This window comes from Heterocephalus glaber, unplaced genomic scaffold (assembly GCF_053883595.1).
Source record: "Heterocephalus glaber isolate CG9 unplaced genomic scaffold, H.glaber_assembly_v1.0 deba00001572, whole genome shotgun sequence".
Taxonomy (NCBI): domain Eukaryota; kingdom Metazoa; phylum Chordata; class Mammalia; order Rodentia; family Bathyergidae; genus Heterocephalus; species Heterocephalus glaber.
In genome coordinates, this window is record NW_028258357.1 from 23926437 (window position 1) to 23942428 (window position 15992).

Genomic DNA, 15992 nt, shown 5'->3' on the forward strand with positions numbered 1-15992 from the left:
CAGAAGGACCCAGCCCCTGGCCAGGACAGCAGGCCCTGCAGACACGGGCTGGTGTGGGGTGCCCTGTGCGGTGGCCGGCGGGAGCTCTGCTCCAAGGGGCCCGGCTCAGGCCTGGCTTTGTCCGTGTCCCCCACCTCCCCGGGCAGAGAGAAGGCTTGGGCGGCCCAGGCACGCCGCCTTGCAGGAGCACAGCCTGGATTTGGATCCTGATCGTCCCTGTCTGAGTCTTGTCACCCTGGCCAACCGAGCTGGCTGCTTGCTGCCCAGGCTCCTCCTCCCTAGGGCCACGGCAGCCTTCACACTTGCCTCCCGAGTGAGTGGCTGAGCTGTGAGCAAGAGGATCCAATGCTGCGGGGCACGAGATGGGCTCGCTGAGCCAGAGGCAGCCTCGCTGTGGACCTGGCGCCACTGGAAGGCACCTCAGGACTCCCGTGAGCAGCAGCCCCGCAGTCAGGCGCAAGGTCCGTTGCATAGCGGTCACCTCCCCTGACGACATTTCCAGCCCTGCCTGGCAGGGACCAGGGCTCCAGGGAAGATGGCACCAGCAGGGCTGGGTGTCCGCAGGCGACGGGCACTGGACCAGGGCAGACTCAGGACAGGTCTCGAAGCCACTCTGGTTAGCTTGGTCTCACCCGCTGTCCCCGGGGAAGGGGTTCACGTTGGAACCCTCTGATCTCGTTTAGACTCCACGCTGTGTCATGATGCCCAAGTTAACCCTGTGCCCAGTGAGGTACTACACGTCTGTTTCTGAGGAGGTGTGAGAGGCTGACAGCAGACAGCGCGCTGAGCGATCCTTAGCTAGACGGGGCCCGGAGCACGAGTCAGCGTCCAGCCGGGCTCCTCCTCCACGCCGTCTGTCCGAACCTCGATGCCAGCGGCCCCTCCCCTGGGTGGGCCCCGGAGCCCGCAGCCTCTTCCTGAGGTGCCTGGCAGCTCTGGCATGGTGGAGCCCACCACCTCGCTAGGGAAGGTGTGCACCAGATCTGCTTCCGGGTGACGGAGTCGGACACAGGTCTACAGAATACTCCGGACCAACAGAGTGAAGCTGGAGCCCAGGCTGGGTGCTGCTCCTCAGTCCACAGTCCCTGAGCACCAACCCTGTGCCGGGTACTTAGAGACAGGTGGCACAAGGCCGCCTGGGGCCAAACACCTGCAGGGCCCAAGGCTGCACCTGAAGCTGACTGTTCTAGGAAGTGAGGCTGGGAAACAGTGGGAGGCTGGCGGGATGAAGGATGAAAGGGATGGCAGAGCATGCACACAGACACACACACGCACACCGCACACCCGGCTGGGCTGCTGCACGTGGGGTCGCTGGCTGAGCCATGAAGCCCCCTGCTCCAGCAGCCGCTTCTCGCGCACCCTGCTCACAAGCGACCCCGTCCTCTGGGCCCTGCAGAGGGCCGGCTCCGGGGCTTGCCTGCTCGGCCTGTTCAGGGAGACATCCGACCACACCAAGCAAGCTGCTCCGCACCCCTGGAGATTTGCAGCAACCGGGCCTCAGCCACACTGCTGGGTGTGGGTGTGTGGGCTCCTGACTCCGTACAGAGTGGAGCTGCCCTGGCTAACTTCCACCTTCAGCACTGCTTTCCTCGAGCCCTGCCCAGGGGCGTGGGTGTCTGCGGGTCTGTCCCTGAGGCTGTGCATCCCTCATGCAGGAACGACCTCGGCTCTGAGCCAAGAGCAGAGGATGTGTGCATCCACGAGGCATCAGCAGTTGCTGTTGTGGAGTGGACGGGAGCCGGGGCGGCCACTGGACCCGGCCATGGGAGGTCTCAGGTGGTCCCTGTGATCGCAGGCTCCGGGACAGTGGCAGAGGCGCTAGGGGTACAGGTGAGGGCAATGTGTCCCCCAGTGCTGCAGCAACAGACCCAGCCACAGGGTGGGGGGTGGCAGGCAGGAGCAGTCTGGTCACCTTGCTGCCTCTTCCTGTCCTGGGTGCAGAGAGGCCAGGGAACTGACCAGCACGCAGGCCCACCGTCCACAGCACGACACGTGCCTGGCTGCAATATGCATCCTTCCAGTGGGTAGCGCTGTGTCCTCTCAGTGACCGAAGCTGGGGAGTGATTTCTGTGGCTCACAGGGCTGGCCAAGTGCACAGCCCTGGACAGCATCGGCCGCTGAGCTCTGCAGGAAAGCAGTAGTTAACTACTCAGGAGAGGGCGTCTTAGGAGTCTGCAAAGCTCTGGCACCAAGAACGCACCCAACGCAGGAGTGCTGGATTCCTCAGAGAGGCCCTGAGCACTGCAGGTGACCAACGTGTGGTGATGCTGCTACGTGAGCTCAGCGTCAGGCGCTTGCTGTGCTTCTCTGCTCACTGCTGCCCACGACTCTGGCGCTGCTGCACTCAGGGTTCTGACGTGGCCGCTGCGCTCCAGGAGGGGAGGCACGAGAGGGCTCCTACACGGCTGCAGTCACCGTCCCTGTCTCCGTGACGGTGATGGTGGCACAGGGCCTGCCCTAGCCCAGAACGCTCCAGGGAGAGCAGGGTGAGGTGGCCGGGGCTGGGGACCGGCTGACCTGTGCCTGTCTTCCCAGCTGTGCAAGCACAGCTGCCAGCGTGTCTGGCCTCTTGGTCACAGCAGCAGGGAGGTTCGGGGTGGCAGGAGGCGGTGGCGCTGTGGCCTGCAAGCTCCGGCCTCCCACGCCAGGCCCTGCTGTGAGGGAGCCAGTCCTGCAGCTGGGGACGGTGCAGACCCCTCCTGTCCCAGCGGCCGCCTGTCCGCACCGTCCAGAGCTTCTCACATGGTGCGATCTGCCTGGGCTTTGCAGACTGGGCCACAGCAGCTGCCTGGCCATCACACCCAGCCGATTCCTCTGCACCTCTCCCGCCTGCACCCTCGGTGGGGGACCCTCCCGGGACAGCGGGGAGGTCCTCGCTCTGACCAGGTGCCGCTGTTCCCCACCCTGCTGGTGCTGGTGACATCCAGGGACCTGCTGTTGTCCCTGCTGCCTGGGCAGGGTGGGTAAGGTGCCATCTGGGCCACCTGCGTGTCTGCTCCCGAGAAAAGGGGCTGCGCTGACTCCTCAGTGGCTGTGGGGAGCAGCCGAGGCCGCCTGGGCTGCTGTTAGGACCCCGAGAGCCCTGCACTGACCTCCAGGCTGAGTTGCAGAGCTGCCCACAGCGCCTGGGACACACAGGTGAGCAGGTGTCCACCCCTCCAGGTCCTTTCCAGATGGGGCTCACACAGAGCAGGTGGCATGGACTTGCGAGGGAGCCCAGGCCACCCACAGCGAGGGTGATGAGAAATGGACTCTGGAAGGAGGCAGCAGATGTGGGCAGCAAGCCGTTCCCCGAAGGGGGGCTCCCGGGCCAAGCAGCACTGGGTGTCCTTAGTTGATGGCGTGGACACATCGAGAGGGAGAACTGCTGGAGAGGTGGAGGGAGAAAAAGAAGCTAAGGAGGAGCTTTGGGGCACAATTTAACAAGAATAAAAAGTGAAAGCAGCTGCAGTCCGTGGGGCTCCTTCCAACAGCATGGAGCTCACTCTTCTGACTCTTCGTCCCTGCAACTGCACAGCTGGGGGACTGCGGGGTGGCTGGGGTCCGTAAACCACTGGTGGTGAGGGCAGCAGAGTCTCCCGCAGCACTGTGTGGAAGGAGGGAGGGTTCTGCAGGTGACAGAGGCTGAAGCCGCTGGCTCAGGGATGTGGACATCCGGTCCGTCCTCCATCCCCGCCGCTCAGGAACTGAAGCCATGCAGCTGCTTCCGGGTCCCTGGAACCCTGTCTCCACATTAGGCCCTGGCCTTCAGCCTGATCGCAGCCCGAGGCCGTGTCTGTTGCCCATGGCGGGCATCTGCTGTGAGCCTGGGTCCTTGGCTCTTTATATCCACATCCGGATGCGACACAGGTGAGTGTGTGCCCTCCCGGGCAGGGGTGGCCCTCGGGGCACCGCACAGGCCAGCGCCTGGCACAGTGGTGCTCACAGTGCAGCACCCATCACCCACAGCAGGGCTCCTTCCAGGGATCCGTGCCTGGCCAGCCTGGGGCACAGCAACACGCTGCGGACCGCTGGGCAGGAAGAGAGTGGAGTTCACAGCTGGAAGTGTGCTCTGCTGGATGCCCAGCACTTCTGCATCATGGTAAAGTGGAAAACACATGAGCTGAGCCCTCGAAGGGCAGGAACCATGGGCAAGTCTCTCCTGCAGACGCCCTGGCTGTACTGAGGTTTGTGGCAGGCGCCGGGCTGAGTGCTTCTGTGGGCCCTGGAGGGCACCTGGTCTCCCTTGCAGAGGACATCACAGACCCTCACTAAGGGGAGGGTGGGAGGGGAGGCTCAGGACCCTGGGTCCAGCTGCAGGTCTGTGTGACCCGGCCACCCCGAGAACTGCGCCCGACGCCTGAGGGCAGGACGGGCAGTGCACACCCACACGCCCTTCTCTAGGAGAAGTGGGAGAAGGAGGTCAAGAGACTTTAGGGAAACTACTGCTAGGCCCATGCGAGAGCTGACGCCATTCTTTTCTAGTTGAACTATTTGCTTTGCTGTCATGTTAGCCGGTTGCTAAGCAACTGTTCGAGGGCTATGATGCTGAACTTTTTTTGGAAACCAAGGAGGACCTCAAAAAGGGTGAGATGAGTAAGTGTTTGGGGTGAAGTCAGAGGGTCTGGGGAGCCCTGGGCTTTGAAAGTGACCTGGGCCCTTCCCGGGGTGAGCAGGCTGTGTAGGCAGAGACCTCTCCTCCGACTGCCACAGAACCTCCCTGGGCTCAGCGTCCCCTGGAGCATGGAGTCCACCCAGAGGGAAGTGCAGGGTGCAGGGAGCAGTGCCGGGCGCGGGTGGGCTGGGCACTTGCCACTGTTTTCCTGAGCAGCATTTCAATGGCGCGCAGCCACAGCGGTTGGCACGCCTTAGTGCTGGACCGTGGTGTCCTGGATTCCCGGGCAGGGGCCTGCTGGGCTCGCTGGGCTTCACAGTTCCCGCCCGGCAAGCAGTGTCTTTAACCCTGACCCCAGTCTGAGTGAAGATGCTGTCGTGCTACATGCACTGGTACCGCGTGCGTCAGAAACGAGCCTGACTCAGGAGAAAAGTCCTCTGGAAGCCCCAGGCAGGGCCATGCAGCTGTCCACTTCCGGCCGGCCGGCAGGAGGCCAGGCTTATAGCATGTCTGCTCCTTACTGGTGCCCAGGAAAGGCCTGCCTTGAGGTCACATGGGCTGGTGGTGGCGGGAGGCAGCCTTGTTGGCGCAGGAGCGCTACAAACTCATTTTTAGTTATTTGCTAATATTAAAGAAGAAACTGGGAAAATCCAACTCGCGGTTCCCGCACCAGCTCTGCAGACCTAAGAGCTGAGTCCTGCCCGGGTGGGGGGCGAGCTCGGAGGGGCGCTGCGGTTCAGCCGCTGGGTGGGATCCAGGTGGGGTCTGCAGAGACAGCTGGGGGCTGGGAGCGACTGAGTGACTTACATCAAAGCACCAGAGGCTGAGCTCAACTCTGGGCCACAGGGCTGCTGCCTGGCTTGGTCTGGAACAGCGCTTAGGGCTGCAGGGCTTTCAAAGCTGCAGCGCCCTGTGCGGCCACACGGGGGCGCCCTCTCCTCATACACTGGGCCGGGGCGCTGGATGGGCCCGGCGGCCTGGGGCACAGCACTGCACCCCAGCTCCCCCTCTGCCTCTGACAGCCTTCTCAGTGAGGCAGGGGGACGCCTCCCTGCTCACCGGTCAGGTCTATGCTAAGCAGCCTCAGAACCCCCAGGAGCTGCTGAGAACGCAGCCGCCTCCCCTTGCTGGGCAGGGCATGGAGAGGCGGAGACAGACACAGGCTGGGAGGGCGGCCAAGAGCAGGAGAGCACTCAGACCCTGCCCTGCGGGCCACAGGAAGCTGCAGCAGGGCACAGCTCTCTGGGCCCGCTGCGACCTCTGCTCTCCGCTCTGACCCGCGAGCCCACAGTGGGCACCACCTGTGCCTGCTCTGGGGCTGGGCGTGTGGCCCACTGGGCCGAGATGCGCAGCCATCTCCCTTGGCGAGCATTTGGTTGAGCAGAGCCAACCCGTGCTGACGAACGACAGCTGACAAAGGGCCACCTCTTAACATGCTGCTGGGCCATTTGCACCCGGGACCTCAGCTCTCTCCTGGCTAGGAGGGGCCTGGGCTGTGGCTCTGTGGCCTCGTCCTGTGCTGTTACTGATCCTACGCTGCCCACCACGCCCCGTGGGCTTCTCCCCTCCGTTGGGGACTGCCGCCCGGGCCCTGCCCTGCGTGGGCAGCCTGGGGAAGGACTTCAAGCTGCGTCCGCACGTGGGCCTGCGGCAGACGCTGTGTCCTGACCGAGCACCCCTGCCGGGCCGCGCACCCTCAGGCCAGTGCCTGGCATCTCGGCCTGCATCTCCCCTCTGAAGAGGAGGATGCCAGCGCAACCTGTGTGGGGCTTTGGGTCCTATGTGCCGAGCTCCAGGATGGATTCTGGCACCCAGCGGGCAGCTCATGGGACGTCAGGCCTCATGGTCACCGAGGTCTGTGTTAAAGGCTGGGTGGGGATCTTTCGAGAACAGTCACATGAAGGCCGTCTGAGCCAAACTGGAAGAGGGCAGCGCGTTTCCACGGGTGCCAGAGGAAGAGCTGTGGACTGGGGATGAGAAGGGGCCTCCCAGACCAGAGCAGTGTCTGCTATGCAAGCCGGGCCTCCAGGGTGATGAGTGTCAGGGGCTCTGCTCTGGGCAGCCTGGGCCCACCCTCCTCGGCCTGGGGCCCAAGGTCCTTACCTGAGGTACTCATAGAGCCCATACATGGGCAGGAAGTCGATGTCGGACAGGAACATATAGGGGGTGCTGATGTGCTTCATGGCCACGTTGCGCAGCAGGTTCACGGGGTAGAACTGGCCCTCCTTGTACACGATGTGGTAGCCCACATTGTGGCGGCCCATGAGCACCTCGGAGCCCTGCGCATAGCGCAGGAACTGCTGGGCCTCGGCATCCGACAGGTACAGGGCTAGGCTGATGGGCCCCTCCCAGTGCTTGCAGATGGCCTCGAGCATCTGGAGCCTGGGGGACAAGGAGGGGTGAGGGACAGCCGCGCGCCTCTCTGAGAGCCACTCGGTGGGTCCCTTCCCCTGCTCTTTCTCTGCTCTCCCCTGCACATGTGCTACCAAAGCCACGCCCACTCTGGCCCTGAAGCCCTTTTCAGGTATCTTGGTATAGCAACAGAAAACGGGGTGGTGTGGCATGACTAAAGCCCCCCCAACCCCAGCCCAAACTCCTGTACTCCTCTCCTACAAAGGAATGAATTAGTTCTAGCCAGGTGTGGTGCAGAACACCTGTAATCCCAGCACTCACCAGGCTGAGGCAGGAGGACTGCTGTGAGTTCCGGCCTGCCTGGGCTGCAGTGAGTTCATTCCAGCCCGGAGGATGCTTCTCTCAGCAACTCACACGCCTAACCCCCTCTGCCCTCCAGGTATCTACGGAAATGTCCCCATGTCCCAGAAGCTTGCCCTGCCCCCCAGTCTCCCGAAAGCCCCCTGCCCAGGCTGTGCTGTTAACTGGCCCGGTCCTTCGTGGCACCCACGCAGCTGGGTGCCGACGGCTCCATCTGTGCCCCCTGCCCCGGCTGCACTGAGAGCTTCAAGCAGCAGGGCTGCGTCCAGGGCTCCCCATGAGCCTCGCTGTCCCGGGTACCCCGCGGCCCGGGCAGGAATGGCTCCCAAGGCCCCCAGCGGCTGGCTGTCCCTGGCGAGGACTGACGGCTGGCAGCTGCGGAGGCTGGGCACGGCTCGCCCCACCACTGCCCTCTGGCTCCCTCCTACCGGCCGCAGAGGGTCAGCGCTGTACCTGTCCATGGACAGCTGGGCCACCAGGGTGACGTCGGTGCCATCCGTGGCTGGCTCGTGCTCGTAGTGCAGGAAGTACAGGTGCGTGCGGTGCACGGTGAAGCGCTCGCGCCGGAACTCGTAGCACAGGTCGTCCTCGTCCAGCTCCGACAGCTGCTTCTGGAGCTGCAGGCAGGGCAGTGTGGGGCTGAGCAGAGCTTGGGGCCCGGGCCCCCCCGCACTGTGCCACCCACAGCCTGTTACGGGGGCACCGTCCACAGGGCCACGTGGATAGAAAGCATCGCCATTTTTATTTCCTAGCAACTCTGTCCAATTCCTAAAGGGTGATGGTGAAAGGCAGAAGCCTCCCTCGTGTGAAGAGGCCCCTCCCAGCCCGAGCGGTGGAGCCCCAGACAGATGCATAACTAGCCAGGAGCTTCACAAACAAACGAGGCGAGACGGGCAGAGCAATTTCAAACAATACAGGAAAAATATTCAAAGAGGAGAAAAACCCCAGCAGCAAGGACCTGTGTGTGGCCTGATGCTTTTGTCTCCCTAGAGTTACAGACCTCAATCTGCACCAGTGACTGGAAAGCAGAACCAAACAGACCTATTAACCAAACAGCTGCTTCCTCTCCTCCCCTAAGCGGAATGAGAATCCGGGCAGCCACTTTTCCCCCCTCTCTTTGATCCGGCCCCCTGGAAGTCTCCCTGGATTCATCGCCAGTACAAGTCCCGAAGCAGCTCTACCCCTCCGTACTTCTCCTGCAGACACACTTGCTTCATGCCCGGGTTCTGATCCTGCGGTCGCGGAGGAAGGGACTGTGTACAGCATGAAATTAGAGGGCGGAAGCAGGAAAAGCCGCCACAAGGCTGCTCACGGCCTTGCTGCCCAACAGCGCCCCTGGTGGTGAGCCTGAGCAGTCTAACCCGGTGGTCATCACCAGGGCTGTGAGCACCCAAGGCTGCAATGGGGATATTCTGCTTTCCAGGTCAGGCTGCTGTGTCACTGGGCCACCTGCTCAACATAAGACCCGGAGGTGGAACTCTTAGTCCCTGATCCCCTGAGCTGGCTGCCCGGTCTCCTGGGCAGGACTGAGCCCCACATCCTGCTCTCCGACCCTCCCCACGCCTGTGGTCTCGCCAGGAGTCCCCCCCACCACCCTGCCATTCCTTCTCATCCGGGTCTCCCTTCTGCCCGGCCTCCTCCTCTCCTGCACAGCCCCACCCCATCCCCATCCCCGCCCCGCCCCGCCCCGCCCCGCCCCAGACCCTCCCGGGGCCTTTCGAGCTCCGGACCTGGCACCTGGGAGACCTCGCCCAGCACCCTGGCCCAGCCCCTCGGGGCTCCTGGGCTGTCACTCCCCACAACCCACGGAGCATGTGTCACCTTGAACTGCAGTTATTTCAGGGCAACTTCCCTGGCCGGCGAGACCCCATCTGCCCGTGCCCCGTGTGATGAGCACCCCATTTCACAGCCCAAGGCTGCAGGGTCGGCGGCGGACTGCAGCCCCGGCCGGGCCTGTCCTCCCGCTCTCTGACTCCCTTGCTGCTGCGTGTGGACAGCATGGAGGCCGCAAGGTGCTGGCGCTGCCTCCTCCCGCGGAGCCCCGTCCTGCGGCTGCCTGGGTCTCGCAGGCAGCACATGGGCCCGCGCCCCTGGGGCTACACTGGCCATACAGACTTCGCGCAGGCCCCGGGCGGCCGGCTTTGCCCTTCCCGCTCCTGCCTGGACAGTCAGGGCGTGGGGGTCTTCAACCTTCTGGGCCTCGGTTCCCTCGAGCGAAGCAGCGGCAGGAGCCAGCGGGCCTTGAAGGATGACGTCACTGGGGGGGGCAGAGCACGGAGTGAGCGTGGCGTTTCCCGTGGTCACCGACGTCATGACGCCCGCGCTGGACGCCAGTGCGTCAGGGTGGGTGGGGCAAGGCGGTAGCCCTTCTGATCACGAATGGCAGCGCCCCCTCGCCTGGCTCCTGGGGACCTGGAGTTTGCCTGGAGGAGGCTCAGCTCAGTGCGTCCCCTCCTCCCTCGCGCGAGCTGCAGGAGAGCCACGAAGAGCCTTCCTGTTCAGAAAATAAGCAGCCGCCAAACTGCCACAGCGGCGGGGCGCTTCCTCCCCTCTGCTCTGGCTTTGTGCTTTTCACATGCTGGCTGGGTGTGTGGGGCCCAGCCCCGTGCAGAGAAGTGGACATGGGCACGGGCATGGGTGTGAGCGGGGCAGGCGCGTGGGTGGGGAGAACACCTGTGACCGAGGATGAGACACACACACACACAGGCACCACCTGAGAGCCTGCTCCGGGCACTGTCCAAAGGGCGCCCATAGACCAAGTTCTAAAGGCAGGGGCTGCACCACACCCACCTCTGAACCCCGGAACCTGGGGCACCCAGAGCATCCCGTGAGGCACGGGGCTCTGCTGGGCAACCTCACCCACGGTGGAACAGAAAGGGCAGCGACTAGGGAAAAAAGTGCCCCTCACTGCTCCTGCTGGCCAGGAGGGGCAGACCGGCAGTCCCGGGATAAGCAGCCTCCACCGGGGCTGCTCCAGGGACTGCTGTGTGCCGCCACACTGGGCACTGTGGTCTCCAGGGCTCTGGCCCAACTGACCCGTCCCCGGCTCAGTATTAGAGGCGGGGTCTCCAGTGTGGTCTGCAGCTCCACTCAGCTGACCAGACGGAGCACCTACTGTGTGCTGCTGCTGTCCTGAGTGGCCAGGCACACGCAGCTAGAGAGGGATGGGCATGGGCATCAGACTTTTAGGCAGGGACACCTCCCACACAATCTCCTCTCCCCAGGGAGGACGAAGGGGAAATGGGGTGGGTGCAGACACAGTGCTCCTCGAAAGACGCAGGCTATCAAACGTACAGCAGCATGGCCTCAGTAGAGCACAGCACAAGCAAGCCTCTGGAAAACACATTCAAGGGAATGTTACATCATTAGCAAAGATTTTCCTGAGTGATGGATTCGAAGATAAACTTTATTGCCCCTTTTTTGCTTTTCTGTAGTTAACCGATTCCTGCAATGTTCTCCCTTGAGAGAATGCACGTAGGAGGAGGCTGTGTAAACTGTAAAGCTCCACACACCCCAGCAATGTGGCTGTGGCCGCTCCAGCGGAAGATCCAGCAGCCCAAGCAGCCCCTTCCCACCCAGGGCTGGGGAGCGGCCCAGGAACCCCGGCTCAGGGAGCACCTTCATCGGCTGGGACTGAGCCCACTGCCACCGCACCATGCGCTCCACCCACAGGCTCCTGACAGGCAAGTCAAAGACAAGACCAAAACCGAAGACAGAGTTCTCCTGAGATCAAATGCATCTGCTAAAGCCGCTGAGGCAGGGTGCAGCCTCCGGGGGAATGGCCCTTTAAGCAGCCTGCACTTATTCCTTCCCCGCCCTAGGGACCTCTGAGCTGCACAAATGACGGTGGACACACCTGAGGGTTTGCGCTGCGGGGTGGGTCCCCAGGCTCCGGCCCAGGGTCTCTGTTCACAGCTGGGCACAGCGCAGAGCGACACTGTGGCAACAGCTAGACGTGGAGACTTGGTCATTCTGGGGCTCATTTCCTGGTGACCTCGAGCAACTCCTATCCTAACAGGGCAGCCAGCATGGGCTTCAGAGACAGACCCTCGGAGATCAGCAGGCCGCACACAGCGAGCCCAGCAGGTGCTCTGCAGGCTGGAGCTGGGCTTCCTGGGGCCCCGCCTTCAGATGAAGGTGTCTGTCCTCCTTGGAGGGCTCAGCCTCTGCTGGAGTCACATGGAGACTCGTCCAGGTCTAAGAGGGCCCGGCGTCCTTGTGGTACCCAGGAGCTGCTGCTGCACCAGGCACCCTGGGCTCTTCCTTGCTCTCTGGCCAGATGAGTCTGTGGTGACAGAGGACGCTCAAGTAATGTCCACCCCGCCCATGTCCACATCCTCTCTTCCTGGGCCCCAGCAGGGTTGCCTCAGGGTAACCTGAGTGCACCTTGGCCCACCACACATGAGTGGCTCGGGGCAGCATGGACACCGCTTCCCACTCTGTTCCAGGCCGACAGCCTGAGGAGGAGAAACTGGCCGGACAGGCCGAGCAGGCCAGGGCGCTGTGGAGCCCAGCAGGAGCTTGGGCCCAGGGTGCAGCCACTGCCATGTTCTGCCCAAGAGCCCCGCGGCGGTCTGGTCTGTGTCACTTCCCCCGGCTCCTGAGCAGCTCAGCAGGGCAGGGCCACGTGAGGGTCTCAGAGGCCCCTGCTCGGCTCTTCCCGCACCTCTGTCTTCCCGGAGCTGCTGGGAAGTCGGCACTGGGAGCTGTGTGTGCCCTCAGCTCTCCACATTCCGGCCTGCACGTCCCTCTTCCCCTCATCCTCCTCCTCCCACACTCGAGTGATGCATGCTGAGATCAGGGCCCGGACCTGCTCCTGAAGCCTGGCCAGGCTCTTCCCTGGTGGCCACGAAGTGCTGAGGTGCTGCCAAGCCAGATGGGCAGGAGACCCCAGCTTAGTGCTCCCCGGCACTGGGGAGTCCAAGGCCAGGAGCCCAGATCGGCTTTGGATGAGGGGAACCATGTGACAGCTCCACTCTTGGGGCATTTGTTGGAGCCAGTGCAGGTTAGGGAGGGTTGGCCTGGCCCTGCTAGACTTGCAGCGGATGAGAAGCAAAGGCATGGCCTCCTCTCTCCCAGGCGTCAGGATGAATCCACACACCAATGATCACTGGGCTCCTACTTCACACCGAGCCCCATGCGGGGGGGTGGGACTGAGCCCCAGGTTCTGCCCTTCAGCAGGTGTGGTCTAGGGGGGCGTGCTGTGTGCCCCTCTGTCCTACATCCCAGCCTGTCTTTGCGTTTAGTCCTCCTGTGTCTAGCAGCTGGGTCGCTGTGGCCCTGCTTCAGGAAGTAGCCCAGAGTGTCGTGAGGCAGTCTTGTTTCGGAGTGGAGAGAGGCAGACCCACCCAGAGGGAAGCTGCTTGTACCCACTGTGACCAGGTGGGCACTGGGCAGCTGGGCGCGGGGCTGAGGGACCCAAGCTCCACCTCTGAGTCTGGGGGCCTCAGGCTCCTGCACCCTCCTCCCCTCCACTGGCTCCAGTGGCCAGGCTGGGACCCCAGATCTGTGCCAGGGAACTGGCCCAGAGGGCTGCCCTCGGATCCAGGCACTGTCCGCCCTGCCTGGCTGCCTGCTGTGGGTGTGAGTTCCTGGTGATGTGCAGCCCACGTGTGTGAGCAGGGACCGGATGCATCCGGGTGTTCTCCCGGCTCTCTCGGGGACACAGCTGTTCCCCCAGGCCATCCGCTGCTTGGCAGTGCCGGGCAGCGTCTCCTTTGCAGAATCTCCTCACACGGGCCTCAGTTTGACTCCTGATGGAGGTCCAAGGCAGCTGAGGTCCACTGCTCTCTGTGGGCTCGGAATCCGGAGAGTGTCCCGAGGGTCCCGGCAGCAGGAGGGACTGGCGTGTGGACCCTGTCTTTGTTTGGGAGTGGGGAGGGCACTCGGAGTGACCAGAAGATGAGCTTCTCCAGCAGCCGACGATGGCCACCTTGATCTCTCGGGCTGCGGGGTCAGTCTACCAGCCATGTCACAGGGAAGAGAGCAGAGAGAGAGGCTCCCGGAGGCTGCAGCTCCTTCCACCAGGTCCTGCACCCCGCTCAGGGCAGGCTTCCCGTGCCCAGCACAGGCGCCGTCAGGCACCCCGCAAACGCCTCAGGAACATAAACTTGTTACAGTTCATTTATTCAACACAGTTACAGGCATGAACCAGGCGCCAGGCAGACTTCCAGGGGGCATCAAGAGGTATCGACAAGTGACCAGCGAGTCCCGAGTCAGGTAGCGTGATCGGCGATCAGCACGATGAAGGAGTAGAGAAGAGGCCTGCAGACGGGCAGATGGGGCCCTGCGATGTTAGGTCGGGACACTACACAGAGAGGCCAGGCAACAGGGCATCGGGGCAATGAGAGTCCTCTGCCCCGTGCTCTTCTGGAACTCAGCCTGCATTCTCCCCTCCTAGTGGAAATAATAATATAATAATAACTGCCTTGGTATAAGAAAAGCTTCTCAGCCGGGGATGTAGCTCAGTGGTGTCGCCGCCTGCTTTGCAAGCGCAAGGACCAGAGTTTGATCCCCGGTACCAAAAAAGAAAAACTTCTCAAGCAAAACAACCAGGACAGTCACCAAGTAATTGCAGTTGTGGAAATTACTTCTAAACACAAAGTGACGTCCACTCCAAGCGCAGCTCCAGCTCTGTGGCCCCAGGGCAGAGGGAGCTTGGTTCCACACGTGGGTCCCTTTGCAGAGCTGCGGTGATGCTGTGCAGGGAAAGCAGCTCCAGGGAGTTGGTTTCTGCAGAACCCGACGGGCGACACCGCCCTCCCACTGCGAGGAGGGTGGCAGCTGCTCTTCTCTTTCCCGTGGGAGCTCTGCAGCACCCAGAGGCTGGGAGGAGGCAGGGAAAGTCCTGGAACAAACGGCTCTGGGAGCTGTCACAGGTGGGGCGACTTGGTGAGGAGGCTGGCGCCCGCGTGGGGATGGTGCTGAGGGCCTGGAGTGCCGCGCTGGAGGACACAGGCCTGGCCGGGGACAGCTCACTGTCCACAAGTGAATCTGCAGCGGCCACAGGGCAGGGCTGGCCGTGATGCTCTGGCATAGCCTGATGCCTTCCACTCCACAGGGTCCAAGCTCCTTGGGGTCCAACCCGCCCTTTTTGGCGTTTGATGCATTTCACAGTTGTCTGCTAACACACAGCGGATAGTTCCTTCACTGCCAGCCTTCCTGCGTTACAAGCCTCCGTGTGTCTTCTCCTTTATTTGGCTCCCTCGGGAGGATGGACAAGGAGGCGAACCCAGAAATGGCTGTTCCTGAACGACAAACTCGGGGTGACAGCTGTCAGGAAGGTCCGCAGGAGGCAGCAGGGGCCCCAGGCCGCTTCCCGTCCTTCCCCCAGGCCCATCGGTGCCCCTGCAGCCTCGGGGCAGCTCCCTTCAGTTACTGAGGAAGTGCACAGCCGGGGTAAGCTCCCCACACTCCGGCAGGACCGGCTACTGTGACCCCGGGGAGGCAAGCGGTCCCCTGGACTCCCCGGGGGAGGAAGGTGTTCACGAGGAGACTGCGACACACTGCACACAGGATGCCCAGGGACAGCGGCTTGCCTCAGCCTCAAATGGCACAGGCACATCCTACATGCGGGCCAGGCTGGCTGGTTGGGGACAGGACTCTCCCGTCACTGAGGCGGGCAGCTTGACCGTGGGGCTCCCCACCAGCCGAGGGAGGACTGTGGGGCCAGGGCTGCTGGGCCTCCTGGGCAGCTGTGAGGAAGACGCGTGACAACTGGAGCTGAACTGGCCTCCGCCCCGCGCCCCTCAGTGCTCCTGGCATCTCGTGGCATCCGGGGCTCGCTGGCGGCAGGGGCTGCGTGGACGAACACAGGTCAGTCGCTGCCCTTCCAGGGCCACACCGAGCAGATTGACTGGGCTCCTTCCTTCCTTCTGGGCAGCAGCACCAGCCCAGGCCTCTCCCGACTGCTCAGCACGGCCCTCGCTCGCTCCACAGCGGCGCTGAGGTGATGCCCCCTCTGCCGGGCATGCCTGGCAGGCCCAGTCAAACCCCAGAGCCACCCTCCAGCAGCAGAGCAGGGCCTCGGGTGGGCCTGGGCGCCTGGGAAATGCGTGCAATGTGCACAGTGCTTGGCTCCAAGTCGCCTGCCCACGGTCTCACCAGGTCCCTGGCGGTCTGAGGGCAGCGGCCCGGTCCGCGTGGCGCCTTCGACACCTTGGGACGTGAACGGCACCTGGGCACGGATGCCCTCCACACCGCCCATGGGGCACGGGCACCGCCAGGCACCCTGCCTGCTGGCTTGGCCCATGCCCTCCTCAGGAAGCCACTGCTGCCCTGGCTGCCCTGACCCCAGCACCCAGCCCCGACTCGGTCAGCGCTGCCAGGGAGGGCACTGGGAGACAAGGCATTGGGGGTGGCGGAGCCCGGAGCCACGGCTGCTGCCCTGGGACCTGGAGGCTGGGTGCCCTGGGACAGTCACCCTGTGAAAAGGCCAGGTGAGTTCAGCACCCTCTGCTGCCGGAAAGGGATTCTCAGAACATCCAAAACACTACGAAAACCCTGAGGATCAGTAAAACGCCACAATGCTGGGTCCTTAATTTGGGTTGCAATAGGCTCCTCAGCCCTGCTTCCAGATCGGGCCCCCGGCTCCTGCCCGTGTCGCTCCTTCTTTCTTCCCAGGGTCTTTGCGCACACGGGCACCTTGTTCCCCACGGCCTGTCCTTCCTCAGAGCCTTCGCACCCA

At 63.3% G+C, this 15992-nt stretch overlaps 1 protein-coding gene across 6 annotated transcripts in view; it reads right to left on the reverse strand.

The window, feature by feature from the left end:
* Window positions 1-15992, reverse strand: part of Large1 (LARGE xylosyl- and glucuronyltransferase 1) — a 334576-nt gene that overhangs the window by 6483 nt on the left and 312101 nt on the right. For all 6 annotated transcript variants that reach the window (XM_087192775.1, XM_021258337.2, XM_087192773.1 and 3 more), the window contains 2 exons: window positions 7760-7923; window positions 6698-6976 (listed from right to left, as the gene is read on the reverse strand). In XM_087192775.1, the coding sequence (XP_087048901.1) occupies window positions 6698-6976; window positions 7760-7923 (443 nt within the window). The remainder of the gene's footprint in view (window positions 1-6697; window positions 6977-7759; window positions 7924-15992) is intronic.